Source organism: Cygnus atratus, chromosome 2 (genome assembly GCF_013377495.2).
Source record: "Cygnus atratus isolate AKBS03 ecotype Queensland, Australia chromosome 2, CAtr_DNAZoo_HiC_assembly, whole genome shotgun sequence".
Classification (NCBI taxonomy): Eukaryota; Metazoa; Chordata; class Aves; order Anseriformes; family Anatidae; genus Cygnus; species Cygnus atratus.
In genome coordinates, this window is record NC_066363.1 from 54,543,443 (window position 1) to 54,562,031 (window position 18,589).

At 38.8% G+C, this 18,589-nt stretch overlaps 1 protein-coding gene across 6 annotated transcripts in view; it reads left to right on the plus strand.

Annotated features, from left to right (window-relative positions):
* Positions 1-18,589, plus strand: part of TNS3 (tensin 3) — a 255,871-nt gene that overhangs the window by 184,158 nt on the left and 53,124 nt on the right. For all 6 annotated transcript variants that reach the window (XM_035549809.2, XM_035549804.2, XM_035549805.2 and 3 more), the window contains 3 exons: positions 14,869-15,041; positions 15,355-15,472; positions 15,572-15,655. In XM_035549809.2, the coding sequence (XP_035405702.1) occupies positions 14,869-15,041; positions 15,355-15,472; positions 15,572-15,655 (375 nt within the window). The remainder of the gene's footprint in view (positions 1-14,868; positions 15,042-15,354; positions 15,473-15,571; positions 15,656-18,589) is intronic.

Consider the following 18,589-nt stretch of genomic DNA (forward strand, 5'->3'; position numbering starts at 1 on the left):
CCTCACCACCCTCTGAGTGAAGAATTTCTTTGGAATATCTAATCTAAATCTACCCTCTTTTAGTTTAAAAGCATTACTCCTTGTCCTATCACTACACCCCCCTGACAAAGAGTCCCTCTCCTGCTTTCCTGTAGGCCCCCTTGAGGCCACTATAAGGTCTCCCTGGAGACTTCTCTTCTCCAAGGTGAACAACCCCAATTCTCTCAGCCTCTCTTCATAGAAGAGGTGCTCTAGTCCTTTGATCATCTTTGTGGCTGTCCTCTGGACTCGTTCTAGTATGTCCATATCCTTCTTGTGCTGGGGACCCCAGAGCTGAATGCAGTCCTCCAGGTGGGGTCTCACAAGAACAGAGTAGAGGGGGAGAATCACCTCCCTCGGCCTGCCTGCCGCGCTTCTTGTGATGCAGTCCAGGATACAGTTGGCTTCCTTGGCTGCAAACACACATTTCTGCTTGGGATTGCCCCAGCCCACATGCAGGACCTTGCACTTGGCCTGGTACAACTTCTTAAGGTTCACACAGACCCTCCTCTCAAGCCTGTCAAGGTCCTGCTGGATGGCATCCCTTCCCTCCAGTGTGTCAACTGCACCGCACAGCCTGGTGTCATCAGTGAACTTGCTGAGGGTGCACTCAATCCCATTGTTCATTTCACCCACAAAGATGTTAAACAGTGCCTGTCCCAAAACTGACTGATGAGGAGCAACACCACTTGTCACCGATCTCTACTTGGACATTGAGCTATTGACCGCAGCTCTTTGAGATCATCCAGTCAATTCTGTACCCACCGAGTGGTCCGTCCATCAAATCCATGTCTCTCCAGTTTAGAGACAAGGATATCATGGGGGACAGTGTCAAATGCTTTGCACAATCCAGGTAGATGATGCCAGTTTCTCATGCTATAACTCTGTCGTAGAAGGCCACCAGATTTGTCAGGCATGATCTGCTCTTAGTGAAACCATGCTGGCTTTTACCAATCACCAACTTATTTTCCATGTGCCTTAGCATAGTTTCCAGGAGAATCTGCTTCATGATCTTGCCAGGCACAGAGGCGAGACTGACTGGCCTGTAGTTTCCCAGGTCTTCCTTTATACCCTTCTGGCGTGAGTGTTCAGAGAATCTATGCCTTACGAATTCATGTACCTATTTTCAATGCCCTGCAAATAAATGTGTGTGAAGTCTGAGAATGTACACTGTTACACATTCATACCTCTCTGTTCACTTGTATGTTTCTGCACTGTTTGCAGAAACAGCAAATAAGCAGCTACCACTCCTTTCACACTTTTCGCAGGGGCTTTTATACGCATGTGTCCTTAACAAGTTTGTCTTTATGCAGTATGTGTTACAGAATGTTCACTATTTAAAAAAAAATAAAATGAAAGTGAACTATTTCCTTAAACTTGACTGAGCAAAGTTCTTCAACACAGTTGTCATTCCCTGAAGTGTTTTTCATAATCCCTTCTTTAGAAATCTTTTTGGTAAAATTGTTGCTGGTTCCACTGGCACATTTGGCCCAGTTTTTACAGCTGGATGTATATGATTGTATATGGACCTGCATGTGCAGCTATTTTTTATGTAATTGATGTATGCACTTTTGGCATTTGAATGAACTGTCAAATCGTGGCACATAACTATAAATAAAATTGTGCAAAGTACTGATTCCTCTTGTAATGGTGTTCTGGACTCTGTCCAAAATGAAGTCTTGGCTTAAGTACTCATTGTTTTTGAGAACAGGAGGAAGTAGATAATGATCCTTGTTTGTTTATTTAATGTTGTAAGATGTGTCTTAATGAACCATGCAGAACAGTGGTTGAGCTTTTTCACTCAGTGCTGTGTGTGTAGCTAGTCAGAGGTGAATCAGTGCTCTGTATATGAAAGAAATTCTAATTTTTGCTTTTACATGAGCTGAGTTACATTAAGATGAGTTTGGTGGGGTTTCTGGTAGTAAATGAAGATACCATGTACTAGTTACACAGTGCTGCAGTAGTTCTTCATTTTCAGTTTCAGGAAAGTATGGAGCCTGAGGGAATTTCTCTGCAACCTTATGTTCTCTCTTTACTTCACTCTATGCATATTCTTTCATGCCTAGTAATGTATGATCTTAATCTACTGTTAGAGATCACTTGTAAGACTTGCTTCCTCTAACCAGCCATCTTTTATCACAAGTATTGTCCCTAAGATGTAGGGAAGGAAAGCTAAAACAATGTTTTAACAATGTTTTGATCGTACCTAGAAAACTGTAAAAGCAGAGAACAGAAAACTTTTTACCCATTTTCAGTAAAACCTACCACTACTTTCAACCATGTCTCATTCCCATCCCCCTCTTAAAATGGCATGATTTGTTGCTTTAGAAAATCTTGGAAGCATGTCCTATGAGGAGAGGCTGAGAACACCTCCTTTGTCTAGTTTGGAAAAAAGGAGGCTAAGAGGTGACATCATTGCTCTCTACAGCTTTCTGAGAAGGGGAGATGGAGAGGGAGGTGCTGATCTCTTCTCCCTAGTAACCAATGACAGAACACGAGGGAATATCACAAAGCTGCATCAGGGGAGGTTCAGACTGGTTATTTGGAAAAATTTCTTTATTGTGAGGGTGGTCAAACAGTGGAACAGGCTTCCTAGAGAGGTGGTTGATACCCCATTTCCATCAGTGTTCAAGAGGCGTTTGGGTAATGCCATTAATAATATGTTTTTACTTTTACTTTTCAGAAAAATGTAGCCTGTTTCTATCACCATGATTAAGAGATAAATGTCTACGTAAGTGAGCATGAGTAAGGGAGGGACTGTCTTTTCCATAAGGTCGAAATTCTGTTGTTTCTCTTAGCTAATTCTAATCATCTTTTACATGCATGAGTTAAAATTTTCTTTGAATATATTGCCTTAAAACATTCTCATGTCTTTAATGTGGTGGGTGCAATGCAGATATACAGTTGTTACAGTCTTACATTTTGCAGGAGACTAGATGGTTTTTCAGCTCAATAAATATTTCATTAAAGTAGACAAAGCCATCTTCCTTCCCTCCCTCAAAAAAATCCCTACATCTCTAGATGACATGGAAAATTAAGAATAACAAGGTGGCTAAACATCTGCAATATCTTCAGATGTTATTACTTTATCAAAAATAAATATTTGAAAATGATTCAAATTATGGTTTCATAAATCACGCTACAGCATAGCTACATGCTTCAGACAGAGGAGGAGAAGGAAATAAACCTTTTTTTTTTTTTTTGCTTGCTTTATTAAATAATAATTTTAAAAAGCATTGAACCATTCCAGATGTTTCCATTCACTCTGTTATGTTCCATGGGAGAGCAAACCCATGGGAGAGCAAAGACCTGAAGTGACAGTTTTTAATTGAACTACAGTTTAAAAAAATGAGTTTTTTAGTTTAAAATTGTTTGAATTCAAATGTTTTAGCTAAACTACATTTAGTTAAACTAATTCGTAAGCTAAAGTTAAAAATTGAATTGTAATTGCATTTAGCAGCACTGTAATTTTTTAGTCAATTTATGCCATGTTCATTTCACTCCAGAAATATTTATCAGTCATGTAACATCCAGGATGTGTGCCTGATAGTAGCATCATTATGACATTTCTGTATGGGTGTACAGATATGACCGAGTTTTGCAAGAGGTATACCACCCATAATTGGCACAGTGTAGAAGGGCCAAGAAGCCAAAGTGTCCAGATGTATGAAGCTGCTGTCTTGTGCAGAAAGATTTAATGGCCTATGCGGATTTGGGGTAGAGTTCAGATCTTTTAATTTGCTTGTTAGGCTATTGGGTTATCAAGTGTCTGAATCCTAGACTACTTCCCATTCTAAGTAAGGAAAAACAATACTTTGCTTATGCATCATTGTTAAACATGGGACTTTTTTTTGAGAACAAAGAGATTTTTATGACTGCAATAATGCTTCCTACTACATTTGAGAAAGGTTAAGACACTAAAGTTATCACAGACACCACTCAATCAGCTTTTGTTCTACTGAATCCCTTTGAAACAGTGTTCCTGTAGAGCTAGGGATTTGAACCTTTGGGCATAATCGGTGTTTAATACATAAAAGTTGGAACAATTATTTGTTTTAATCTTACAAGTAGCATAGGTTTATTTTCAGAAGATAATGCAGCTCACTGGTCAGTACTGCGTTCCTGTGTGTAGATGAGGAGGTACCTTTTAGTTGGAACATTATGGTATAGTTTTCTCTTTGGATTAATAACAAGTTATTTCCTTGCTTGACTAAACAGTCAGAGTGCAGGAATCAATTTGCAGAAGGGGTGGTTGAGGAAGGAGATGCCAGTGAATTCACCAACACCTTTTTGCAGGGAGACGGGAGACTAGCAGCATGTTATCTGCTGGTATTTCCTATCCAAACAGGACAAACTCCTGGTTGTTTACCAGCTTCACGTACTGACCATGTGCTGTCTAGATTATTGAGCTCTGACAGGAGTCAAAGTGGGAATCTGGCAAAATAACAAAGCTGAGTGAGAAGTTTATCCTTTATATGCTACAAAACTTGATGAAATTTGAAAGGGACTGGAGGCAGGCGGCAAATTTTCATGTTCAGCCATAAGCTGAAAGGACTTTATGTTACATATTTCATGAAACAATGTTCTCTGCATGTATTCTGTATTTTTGTACAATCAAAAATAATGTCATTTTGTTTCAGCTGGACATATATTTGCTTGTCCTTTCTCCACCACAGCATTTAGCTCAAGTTTTGTCTTACTATCTTTAAAAAGGTTATGTTTTATTTAAATTTGTAACAGTGATTGTAAAACGGTTTCTACATTATTAAAATGGATTAGTTTGGTTTAAGTCTAAAGCTGTCTTGAAATCATGATCATTAAGAGTCTTCTATGAAAATCTTGAATTTCATAGAAGATAAATGGTTCCGGAGAAGGAAATCACTATTGATTTGGATATTGTTCTGGTAATTGGTTTTTTTAATATGTGGGGCAATCATTAAACTCTGCTCTATTAAAAGTTAACTTAAGGACTTCATTTTTTTTCTTGTTGAATTGTTAACCCTCCGATTGGATTGAATTTCCATGTTTCATGGTAATTGGAGACAGAGTTATGCAAGTCTTTCTAAATTTCTGTATAGACAACAACATCTGGAATTTATGCAATGCTAACATAATTCTTCCCAGAGTCTTATTTCAGCCTTCGTGACTATGGTAAGGCCTGTGAAAGGGGCACTGGAAAAACAGCTTTGTGGGAGTTTTCACAGTACCTTTCTTGAGAAAAGCCAGGGTTTTATCGATCTGTGGGTTGAACAGGATGACCCTGTTGTATGTCATCCTAAATTGTCCATAGGTTGAAGCTATGGTGAGAAGCTCACTTGAAGTGCCTCTGCTTTGTCTGTTCCTCGTTATGCTCTGCTGTCCGAGACATACTTGTACACAGGAATGATTTCCAAGTCATCTGTCTGCAGAGTCTGTTATTTGTTGTGGGTATTAATTTTTAAATCTTTTAAGTTGCATTAGTTGGTTGATTGATCAAATATATATACTAGTAAGCTTTCCTTTTGTTTCTTTGAGTTCTGAAATTTTTCTTCTTCCTTTTTTTTTTTTCTTTTTTCTCAAACGACATGGGGTTTTTGGACACAAGCTGCATATACATGGTTTAAATGTTTGACAGATTTTCCTAAATCTATAGATATTACCTTTTGTGTCTTGTGAAAGGGACAGTGTTGAAATGACTATAATATTCCAAAAATACTATTGTGGAATAAACAACGTTAAATGATAAACTATCTGTTAAGTAATAGTTAACGTTATTTAAGCTCTATCCAGAGAAGATGACAGTAATTGTTATTCAAGTGTTTAAAACTAGTTTGATGAGATCTAACATTTATATTTCAATGCTATAACAATTCATCATGTTTCATATGCATTCTGGAGAGAGACTGGGAGAGTTTCAGTGCTGGTGGTGGTATCCACAGTGTACAGAAATGGAAGTTCCTGAGTGTGTTACGTGGCAATAACTCCTGATGGTCTGATTTCTGTTGAATAGGCTTTGACAATGTCAAGAGTTTTAGTGGAGAAGAAGAGCATATGGAATACAGAAATCATAATCTGTGTTTCTGAAAACTCATTTTCTTATTTCATTTGTGTAGTAGAGGATATTATATCACTGATTACACAAAAGTTCCTGTTAATCACCATTTACGTGACTGTGACCTGTTTCATCTTTCTTTGTGATAGGAATTATACCAGTGAATTTCCATCCAAAGAATTTATGTGACGGGTCAAATGAATTTTATTTCTAGTGCTGAATATTTTTTATGGTTTATAGTTGACAAGGAAAACCAACAGAAAAAAAAATCATGTTAAACAATTTGGAGAAATTTAATACATTGTTGATTATTTGTTTTTAAATCACTTCAGAGACTGTAAATTTTCCTAGAAAAAATAACCCCATTTTTTAAGTGTTGGTATAAAACTTGTTGAAGTTGTTTCCTTCAGCTGGCTTTGGTGGGGCTCATACTCCAAAACAGTAAGGCATCTTTTAGCATTGGTGGCATTCCTTTCCAACTAGCTGCAAACTCATGTATATCTTACCATGGAAAGGGAAACTGTTTGGATCATTATCTTTCACTGAATGAACATAAGATAACCACTTTATAAACAAGGAATTGACTGAGCTTCTAAAATGTAAGATTCTGGACATGTTTTTTTCATATCAATATTTCATGTTATGAAACTTGGTGTCCTTAATCCTGCTAGAAAAGGGCTATCAGGATATCAGGATAGACTTTTCAATTTATTTTTTTATTTTTATTTTTTTTTTTTTACTTTCTGAAATTAGCAACTAAGTGTTAGCCCTCTGAAGGTGGGATGACCTGAAATTATGTATCTATTAAATTAATGTCCTGGTAAGCTGCATTTATGTGGATTACAAAAAACACATATTCAGGTACTGCTGGAACATTCATAATTTTAAAATATGTTTGACTTGACAGAACTGTGAGGTCTTAACATCATTGGGACTTTATCTGATCAGGCAGTACACACAAAAGGAAAGCAGTCTCAACCAAAAATACTCTGCACAGGAGAGAAAGTACTGGGTGTCAGCACTACGAGATCTCTGTTCCTTCTGTAAGAGTATTTCAGTGTTGTATTAAAGCCTTCTGAGGCCTGTGTGGAAGCACTCGTGTTGTTTTTCCTTCTTGCCAGTTTCAGGTTAAGTGTATAGTTTTATATCATCAGTTGTGTTTCTGTTGTGAAGAGTGACTTAACTGCATTCTGGTTGTGCACAGTATAGAGTTAGTAGTGCTAAAGAGGAGATTAAAAAGATAGAAATTAAAATGGGCACCCACTCCATCTTTGTTATCTTGAAACTACAAGTTTAAAGATACTTGCCTACTTGAGTGATAACTACAAATCAAGGAGTTATCTTAACTATAAAAATTTGATTTGTGTTTTTTTATTTGTGATGAAATAGGAATGTAAGGGAGTTTCCTACTTTTTTGTTTGTTTTGTTTTGTTTAACGTGAATCTTTCGTTCAGTCAACAGAGATGGCTATAAAAAGATTTTTATCACTTACCCTAAGGTTTCTGCAACCACCTTTTCCTATTTACATCTTCCTAAGCTCCTATGCCTTTTAGGTTGTAATGGCAAACATAAAAGTTAATGAGTTAAGAATTATCTCTTGGAATTTTATATTAATGTAATGGTAGTTTTTATTGTGAAACTTAAATATTATTTTGAAATACTGCTCCAATGCATTTCTTAACCAGAAAACCACAGAGGGTATTTGTAAACGTAAATTGAGTCCTTATAAATGAAGTCCTTAATCTGATTTACAAAAATCCATAATAGTATGATTCAATAGTTCTAGTCCCTCATTAGAATTACTTAATACTAAAGCAGAGCAAATAGTTATTCATGGTACATTATGGGGCCTGCAGATTATTCAAGGGATGAATAACTGTCAAGTGTGTTTTTCACTTAATTGTAGTGGTAACCAGAGTAACACGGGAATCTAGAGACTCTAGAGCATTTTTATCCTGTTGTGATTGAATGCATCATACTCTCATACTGTTTCTTTCTTTTTTCTTTTTTTTTTTTTTTCCCGCAAACCACAGCATTGAAAGCCAGTTTGAACAAGTTTATTTTTATGGCTTATTGAAATCTTTTGTATAATACATTATCACAAAATCATAGAATCTTAGAAACATTGAATCATAGAAAGGGTTGGGTTGGAAGGAACCTCAAAGATCATCTAGTTCCAATCCCCCCCGCCATACTCAGGGACACCACCCACTAGATCAGGTTGCTCAGGGCCTCATCTAATGTGATCTTGAACACCTCCAGGGATGGGGCATCCACAGCCTCTCTGGGCAACCTGTTCCAGTGCCTCACCATCCTCTGAGTGTAAAATTTCCTTCCAAACCCTAATCTAAATCTCCCCTCTTATAGTTTAAAACCATTCCTTTTATCACCAATGTACCTATAGAAGTCTTTCTTGTTGCCCGTAATGTCCCTGGCCAAATTTAATTCTAAACAGGCTTTAGCATTCCTAACCTGATCCCTGGCTGCTCAGACAATGTCCCTGTATCCCTCCCAAGCTATCTGTCCTTGCTTCCACTCTCTGTAGGCCTTCTTCTTCTGTTTAAGTTTGGTCAAGACCTCCTTCCTCATCCATGTGGGCCTCCTGGTGTTTTTGCCTGACCTCCTCTTTGTTGGGATGGATCACTCCTGAGCTTGAAGTAGGTGTTCCTGGAATATTAACCAGCTTTCTTGGGCTCCTCTTTCCTCCAGGGTGTTGTCCCATGGTACTCTGCCAAGCAGATCCCTGAAGAGGCCAAAGTCTGCTCTCCCAAAGTCCAGGGTAGTGAGCTGGCTGTGCTCCCTCCTCACTGCCTTCAGGATCCTAAACTGCACCATTTCATGATCACTGTAGCTAAGGCTGCCCTTCAGGTTCACATTCCCCACCAGCCTCTCCTTGTTGGTGAGAATGAGATCCAGACTAGTGCCTCTCCTCCTTGGCTCCTCTGTCACTTGGAGAAGGAATTTGTCATCAATGCATTCCAGAAACCTCCTGGATTGCCTATGCCCGGCTGTGCTGTCCCTCCAACAGGTATTGGGGTGGTTGAATTCCCTCATGAGAACCAGGGCTTGCAAATGCGAGGCTGCTTCTGTCTATCTACAGAGGGCCTCATCCACCTGTTCTTCCTGATCTGGTGGCCTGTAGCAGACCCCCCTCTGCAATATCACCTGTCCATACCCTCCCTTTAATCTTGACCCATAATCTCTCTGTTAGCTCCTCATCCATCCCCCGGCAGAGCTCCATGCACTCCAGCTGCTCATTGACATAGAGAGCAATGCCCCCTCCTCATCTCCACTGCATGTCCTTCCTAAAAAGCCTGTATTCTTCCATTCCAACACCGCAGTCATGGGAGCCATCCCACCACATCTCTGTAATGCTAATGAGGTCATAGTCCTGCAGGCGTGCATACATCTCTAACTCCCGTTGTCTATTCCCCATGCTTTGTGTGTTATCATAGAGGCATTTAAGTTGGGCCCCTGAATGAAGTGGCATTACCAGCTGGAGTGGCTGGCATTCCTTTGTGCTGCTCTTCTGGTGCTCTCCTGCTGACCCATGACCCTTATCCACACACTCTGGGCATCTGTCGCTGACACCAGCATCAAAGTGGGAGGAGTGGGATAGATGGAGGTTCCCATTCCCCAGCGACTTTAGTTTAAAGCCTTCTTCACCAGCTTGGCAACCTGTCACCACAGATGCTCTACAGAGATGCTCTGACAGGTGGACCCTGTCACCCCAGCAGACCAGGTTTCTCAAAGCCAGTCCCATTGTTTAAGTAGCCAAACTGCTGCCTGTGGCACCAGTCCTGTAAGCATCTGTTGATTTGCCAGATCCAACTGGCCCTTTCAATCCCCTTCCCTTTGATCAGGAGCATGGATGAAAGGACTTCCGGAGTCCTTTACTGCTGCTCCCAGGGCTCTGTAATCCCTCTTTGATTCTCCTCAGGCTGCTCCTGGCTGCATCACTGGTGCCCGTGTGAACCAGCAGCATAACTCATAGTTGTCACACAACAGCTGCTCGTGTCAGTGTCACATTGTTAAGCACTGATTAGCATGCAGCAAAGAAGTAGCAGTATAATCAGCTGCTGGTTGCAGCAAGGAAGACCTTCAGTCTAAGTGCACTTTTGAATAAGAGTTTACATTGGAATCCATCTCCACAGCAGAAATAAATAGTACACACAGAACCTAATAAGTTTAACAAGTAAACATATAGGTTATAGATTATAATCTATATAAGTATTATAATTAAATAATATTATATAATTATAGATTATATGCATGATCGATGAGAATGTTGTTGATGGGGCAGAAAACTACTGTAATAAAATGAATAAATAATATTAACCCCTGTAATAAAATTAATTCTCCTTGGCATCATGAAATTTATGTAAAAGATAGATACACATACAAACACATATAAGACATGTTTATGTATATGTGCATGTATTAAAGATAATCAGATCCCTTTCCATAATATGTTGAAGTCATCAGCTAAGCCAACATAATTCCTGTCCATGACTTACCACACAAAGAATCTCTCTAGGGTTGCATGCATCCCTCTTGTAGTTTAACCCAGCAGCCAGCTAAGCACAACACAGCCGTTTGCTCACACTCCCACCCTCACCCCTACCCCCAACCTGACTTTCTCCTCCATTGTTTCATCTTCCGTACAGGATTGACTGATACTGGCATAAGTTGGTTCTCTGGCCCAGCCACGGGGCCTGTCACAGAGGTTGGAGTGGCTTCTGGGCCCAATGAAGGGCTTGGAGTGGCCTCAGGGCCTGTCACAGGAGTTGTGGTGGTATTGATTGTGGCTTGGTAAGCATACAGCAAGCCCCAGCATGTTGCAGTGATTTGTGTCTCTTTGGAATTTCCAGGGGGACGACCTGGCACCTTTTACAAGCACCTGCCAGTTTTTTCAGATTCCACACTTGTTCAGGAGGAAGTTCCAAAGAATTGGAGTGCTCTAGGTACCTGCCCATCTCTTCCCATGCTCCCTGCCACTCATAAGTGTACTGCCTTGGGACAGATCTCTGGAAGGCATTCCTAAGTAGTTGTTTAACCTTAAACAAAACCTGAAGTGCATTCAGGAGACATAACAACAAGAACATGCTGGTTTGAATATCCCAAGGATATTCAAAATTTTGAAGAGCCATCATAACTAGCCTGGAGGAGAAAGGGGAGGTGAAGGAGAAAGGGAGAGTGAAGAAGTGGGAAAAGTATTCCCCCTTGTTCCCCCCACAGATTGGCTCCCTGAGGAGAAAAGGTGAAAGGTATAATTATTAATCGAGAGATGGTTTCTGAAGTATGGAGGTGATGGCAATGCTGAATACAAATACCAAATTAGTCTCATGGCTAGTAACTTCATCATATCAGAAGCCAGTGTTACACAGTACAGTAAAATAATAACCTTAAACCAGCTCCCAGAAATGATAAACAGCACAACAGGGAACACATATAGTAAGTAATGTGCTATACAACACAATTCAGAAAACAAGCACAGCAGACTTGAGATCAACAAAAATCCACATTGTAATTAGCAACTATTAAACTGATCTAAGGCTTATAACAATTTTGTTTTAACACGTTCTGGTCAGATCTGTCATTTTTCTCAATGCTTTGAGCCCCACATTGGGCACCAAAAGGAGGACCGTGGTTTAACCTGGCAGGCAGCTAAGCACCGTACATGCCTAGTGGAAGGCATCCCTGCCTATGGCAGGGGGATTGGTACTAGATGATCTTTAAGGACCCTTCCAACCCAAACCATTATATTTTTCTATGATTTTACTTTACATAAAATTCAGAAGGCAGATTTTTTTTTAAAGACTGACTGTGTGATCTTAAAAAAAATCACAGTAATTGTTCTAGGATTTTTTTTGTTTGTTTTTAAACATTAAGATACGTGACAATGTATGATTGTATGATTGGTTAAGTGTTATTGCATCACTTCCTACAGTCATGAAGAAGGAGGTTTCTAATTCTTCTTGCTTGTTTCCCATGCTGCGTGCATTGGTGTTGAGGCATTTCAGCTTGGCAATCGGCCGTATTGTGTTTCTAGAACCCTTCCTGATTACATTGGGACAGTTCACAAATATTTCCCTGCTGTTACTTACAGTGATGGTGTTCTCAGGTATGCTTTCTTCACTCAGAGGTGCATTCCCTTCCCCTACTTCCATCTAGTTTAAAGCCCTCCTGATAAGCTCAGCCAGCTTGCTGCCCAGAATACTGTTGCCCCACCTTGACAGCTGTGCCCCATCCAATGTCAGCATGCCTGGTCCCTCAAAGGCGTGTCCAAGGTCATAGAACCCAAAACCTTGGGCACGGCACCAGCCTCTTCACCATTCATTCACTTGACCTGTTCATCTCCTTCTTCTTGGGTCTCAGTCAGTAACTGGGAGGACGGAGGAGAACACTACTTGTGCTGTTGATCCCTTCAACATCTTTCCAACAGACATAAAGGGACATTATTTGTCCCTTTTTCCGAGGGACATAAGGGACAATGCTTTGTTTTCAAAAGGAAAAAAAAAGAAACTCTTTCAAGAAAACTTACACAGAACAGAAGGGTAAACTGTTTGAGTGGCCTGAAGTAATATTCAAATTTTTAAAGGAGACTGCAAATTTTCATGGACAAAAGGAACACACAAGTCATAATGTGATTTAGAGCTCTTTATTGAGGAGTAAACATCAAGATGATGATACATGCATTTCTTTTAAATCTGATTTCATTATTATCTGTTGTAAGGGGTTTCCAGTTTGGTTGTAATTTATGCAGTTGGTTATGGTTTAAACTATATATATATATATATATATATATATATATATATATATATACACACACACATATATGCTTCTGTTAGCTGTACCACTGATGTAATGATTGCAATGATAACCATCTGACAAAACAAATGCCTGATGTAATTCTGATGAAAACCTGTTGGAATGTTACTATTTGGTCCTTAGGGAAAACAAATATATTTGTACTTCACAAGGTGAAAGAGAAAAATGAGGCTATACAAAATGCTTTTAAAAGAATAAATATCTGCCCCGGGATATTTTTGAAGTTGTGCCAAAACTTCAAGCTAAGTTACAAGGACAAAAATGAATGATGTGATGTAGTGGGTTTATGTGGCAAGGTTTTGGTAGCAGGGGGCCATGTGGGCTGCTGCAGGGAAAGGTGACTCCATCCCAAACGGACCCAACACATGTGACTTCTAGTATGTTTTGACTCCTGACACTTTATTCACTGTAAAAGACACCTTTTAAATTAAAAATTCTAGTCATCTGTTGAAATAAGTGAGAAAGCTCTGAAGAACTCTGACTAAATTTGCGAAACCAATAAACTAAGCTAAAGTCATTTTTGTTGACTTCTTTGCTTAGTTGTCCATCTCTTAAATTCAAGCCATTTCAGGCTTGAAACAGATTGCCCAGGGAGGTGGTGGCATCACCATCCCTAGGAGTGTTTGAGGAAAGGTTGGATGTGGTACTTACGGGCAGGGTTTAGTGGGTAATATTGGTAGTATGGGTACAGTTGGACTAGGTGATCTTGGAGGTCTTTTCCAACCTATGATTCTATGAGACTGAACAAATTTGTTTCCGTGTAACCCTGGAAATTCCAGAATAGCAGTTTTAATTAATTCATTAATTCATTAATTCATTTTTATTGGCTTTAGTAGTAGTTACTATCACAGTGGCTTTGAATGTAGCACAGCAAGATTTTTGAAAGTGCCTATAGTTTTGTTTATTTATTTAGATTAGTTACTAATTGCTAGCAAATTCATCAGGATGTTGCATATGTATGTCAATGAAGAACCACTTAAGTATTTTGGATTTTAAGCTGAAATCCCCGTGTATATTTTAATCTTGAATGAAAATTGTTCTCCTATGCAGATACCTATTTGTGCAATAAATATCTATAATTTTGCAATGTTATCAAAGATATAGGCACTTATACTGCCTACCAGATTCTATGCTTTGGCTTCTGTCAACTGCTTCAGATCATAAAATGAATGTATTTGGAAGCTGAAAACTTTTCTCTTTCCCTACTGTTTTAGATGAAAGGCATGCTTTTGACTCATATTGTTATGGTTTCAAGGCCTGATTAAATAAAAGGTGCTGCTAATCATAAAGCTGTATCTGGTGACAGTCTTTTAATAGTGATGCTCAAAACGAATACTGCTTTATGCCCCCAAATAACTTGGATTGTTCTGGTTTAGCTTAATCTTTTGTACTCCTCAGAATCCAAAATGTTGCAGCTCCTGTGTATACCTAATACCTAATTTCTGTCATTAAGTGTGTGTCACAAAAAGTGTACAGTGAGCTGGATTTATAAGGTCCAAGGTCTGTGTTATAAAGACATAGCTAAAAAGCTGGTCTTTCTGGGAAAATGCAGTGCAGGAAAGCAGCTACGATTTTACTGCTGAAACCTGCTGTGTTAGGGTTGGAGATAAAGGTTTCCCATTTGTTTGCCTGTAGCGGCCCCTGCTGACATTCTTTACCAGTGGCATCAGGCATAAGTAACCTCTTTCAAAAATGAACATCAGCAAAACATGCAGCTTCACTCCACTGGAACCAAGTGTACTGCAGATATGTTCCAGCTTCTGACAGCAAGGCTAACTACAACACTACAGCTGGCTTTTTTTTTGTTTGCTTTTTTTTTTTTTTCCCACCTGTATTGTTTTATAAAGCAGTTATGAAACCGGTTATTTCATGAGCATCCTTGAACAGAATCATTGAAGGCACCATAGGAGGCATTTGTTTTAATAACTCTAACTGAAAAAAAAAGATTGACTTATTAATTGGTTTACATATTTGTTTGTCATCAACAGGTTCAGAAGATGATGATGCAACAGTGGGAAGGAACAGAAAATTAAGTGTTGGACAGTATGACAATGATTTCCCTGGGCAGCCATTGTATAGCAGGTGTGGATGGATGAAGTCTCCTGCTGCTGACCAGGCTGTAAATCCAGGATCACTAATTCCTTTAGGGGAGACCAAAGAGGTAAACAATGAAGAATTTTACAAGAAAGCTTTATGAAGTGAATGGTCATGAGGGAGTTCCATGTCCGTGTTCAGTGCCCCAGATCAATGTAAAGTAATTTGCCAGTTGCATTGTGGCAATAAGAAGAGTTGCGTTAGAAATGCAATTCAGTGTTTAAGGCTGTCCTTTTTTTGTCCTCTGTATATGTTTACATGATTTTATGTTCTAAGATTTCTGTGCTGGAACAGTGGATGAGTTTATAAGAAAACTTCTGTGTTGTAAGACTAAGTGGAAAGTTTCACGCTGTAATTTTGCTTTTTTGTGCCTTTTCTAGATGGCTGTGACATGTTACCAAGATGCCATAGATGGGGGAATCTTCTCCTCAGCCAAAAATGGAAGTGAATCTGTCCCATCTACACCAGCTTTTCCACTGTCACCAGAGACACCATATGGTAAGGATATGTCTGCATCTATTTATTTATTTATTAAAGTAGTGCTATTAACATTTTATCTGTTACTGAAGAGGAACTGTATTTTTCTTTCCCTCCTAGTGAAAACGCCCCCATTTCATCATCAACAGATTGCCTCCAGCCTAAAGGTCAGCAGCCCATCTGAGCTGTACAGAACCAGTCCTGGTAAGATCCTCATACTACTTAAATAATTTGGAACAGAACTGTGTATGAAGTCAACTAACAAAATAGTGGTTATTCTGTTATAAACAAGAGGCACACATGATAAATTTAGACGTGCAAGTCAGAGAAGTAGTATTTAGCAGTAGTATTGTGATCATATCAACAAGAAATAAACAATGAAGAATTATTCAAAAAAGACTTAATGATGTTAACTGCCAACAGGGAGTCCCATGTTCATGTTCAGTGTCCAAAATCAGTGCGGAGCAATCAGGCAGTTGCATTACGGCAATAAGAGAAAATGGAGTTCAGTGTATAAGAATTTCCTGCTCTTGTTCTTTGTATGTTTGTGTAGTCTCAATGTTCGAAGATCTCATTGCTGTTATTCGATAGTATCATAATACTCCTCTGTCAGTAGATTTGAGTTCCTTGATTTTTAGTAGGAAACCTCCTACTAAATGGTGACCTCCATGTTACCATCTTGCTATGCAAATGAAATTTACCATACAGCTGGGCATTCATAGAGCTTGGAGTCATACAGCTTCGGAGTCACAGAGTCTTGAATCTTAATTTCTGTCATTAAGATATTGTTCCTTTGCCTCAGTTCAGATTACCCTTGAACAAGAAATTGTTTTGTTCTGCATTTTAACCTTTCTGCTTGTCTGCATTCCAAGTTAGTAATGAGGATGCTGTATCATCTGGTTACCAATTCTCTCTTATTGTCTTTCTGTATATTAGTGTCTTACTTCCTCCCCATTTCCTCGTAGAGAATACCTTTCAGTGTAGTTAGTGCTTATCATACCATGACAGAATTCACTGACTAGAAGTCAGTAGTTTTGCTACTTTAGAAAAGTATTACATTTGAAAATAATAAATGTGTTTGTATGCTATATTCAAGAATTACAGTGACATCCAGTCTCTATGTATATCAAATAGCAAACTTATTGGATCTTTTTTAAGTTATTTTTGCTGTAAACTGTACCATATGTCATAAATGCATCTGATTCTTATTCGTGAAGTATTTATTGAAGTGAAAGGCACTATCTTCATTGTAGCCTGACAAAACATGGTATAAAATGGTTCTCTGTTAGCCCTAGACATCTTCATTTTCTTTCCTGGTGAAACCATTTTGTTAGGAAAAGTCAGTTCAGCGCTGTTACATCATGTGTCTCCTTTTCATTACCTATGTCTTAATGGTTCTTTCTTTCCATGAATTTGAGACATTCTGTCTATGTCAGCTAGAGGAAACAGAATTCCTTTTCAGAGCCCTGTTCTCTCTCAGAAGTGAGCAAGTTTAGCCTTCTTCACTCTGTGTTCAGGCATGCAGTTCCTTCTTGTAAGTGCTGCTGGTACAGTGTGTTGCTCGCTGTCATAGTTCAATTACCCTTTTTCTTTCTTTATATAACTGGCAAGTAATGTGGCACCTGTGGAGTTTATTCTGGATTACCTTTTGAAAGGCACCTTGTTTCTTGAGACAAATATGAGCAGTCTATAAATTGGCTAGTTTTATAATTCAGGCTCCAGATAGAACCCAGATACAACTCTTCTTGTAATACAATAGCCATTGTATATCTCATGGGAGAGAGTACTATACATCAGTGAAAGAACAGAAGCACTATTTGAAGGCCATTTTGAATCTTATAAAGGCTCCCTTGTTTCAGACAGGGTACAGCTAATTGAAGTTCCTTTGTATATAGAAGTAACAAGCAAGTTGCCTGCCAGAGAACTGAACTTTGTCTAACCACGCCTTCCAGTTCAGAGTCTTCCTGCCTTTCACGCCTCAGGCTGGACATGAGAAGCTGCCCTTTCCTCAGCCAAGGCCAAAGCATAAACAGAGCTTTGCAGAAAGTCTGAATTCACAAAAGGCACTGTTTTGCAGCAGAAGCTAGGGTTCCATAGAACAAGGGTAGATTATCTATAATTCTTTATCCATGTACTGGCAAGGAGAAGACTTGACATCCTGTTTTTCCATATTCTCCAAACAGTCTAAGTATTCTTGCATAGTTCAAGCAGTACATATGGTGGAACGAAAGCACTGTTGCTTTTTTGAGGAATCTCAAAGCCTTCTAGCGTGTGTAGGGCCTTTTCATACCTGCCAGGGAGCTTAACCCAGGTACTGTACTCAAAGCTTTTACTACACATCTGAGCTGCATCTTTTCTAAAAGTAGTCAAAAGGTATTGTTTTCTCCTCATGATGTCATGGAGGTATTCAAGATCAGACACTGATATATTTCCACTGTTTTTCTAACACATACCATATTTTTATCTGACAGAGACACTTCTATTCTAAATTCTTCCCTGTTGACTAACGTAGGCTTATTCTGTTACACCACCCAGTAGAGCATTGAGTGTTTTATAAATTTTTGTAAGGTAAAACCTCAACCTAACAGATGTCCTTTACTGCAAAAATGTATTGCTGATTGTAATTTTATATTGTTATTCCCTGCTTGTCATTTCTTACAGTCATCGAGTTGAAAAGGAAGTGAAACATGTCCATAAATTATATGATAAAAAAGCTAAAGTTTTGAAATGAAAACTTTTCCTGTATGTTAGCAGGGTTAACAGCATAAGGAATAAAAGTGATACTGATTTGTTAGAGGGAAAAATTCACGGTTTCTGATGTGCAAAAGCTTTCTCCACAATATGAAAAAATTTCATACAATATTTGTTCATACCTCTCTTTCCATGTCCTCCCCCTCACTGTTTATATAAGGTATACTGTCCAAAACAAAATGAAGTCCACACTGAGATATGCATGGAACTTTTCCAGACATGGGTTTCTTTGTTTAGAACATGAGTGCAACCACTTCAGTGGATGCTTGACATGAACTCTGTCCTCCTGAACACAAAGGTGCATTTTTTTTCTTGTTTTTGCCTTTCCTTCCTTTTTTTTTATTTTAAATATATATATATATATATATATATATATCGATGTTATTT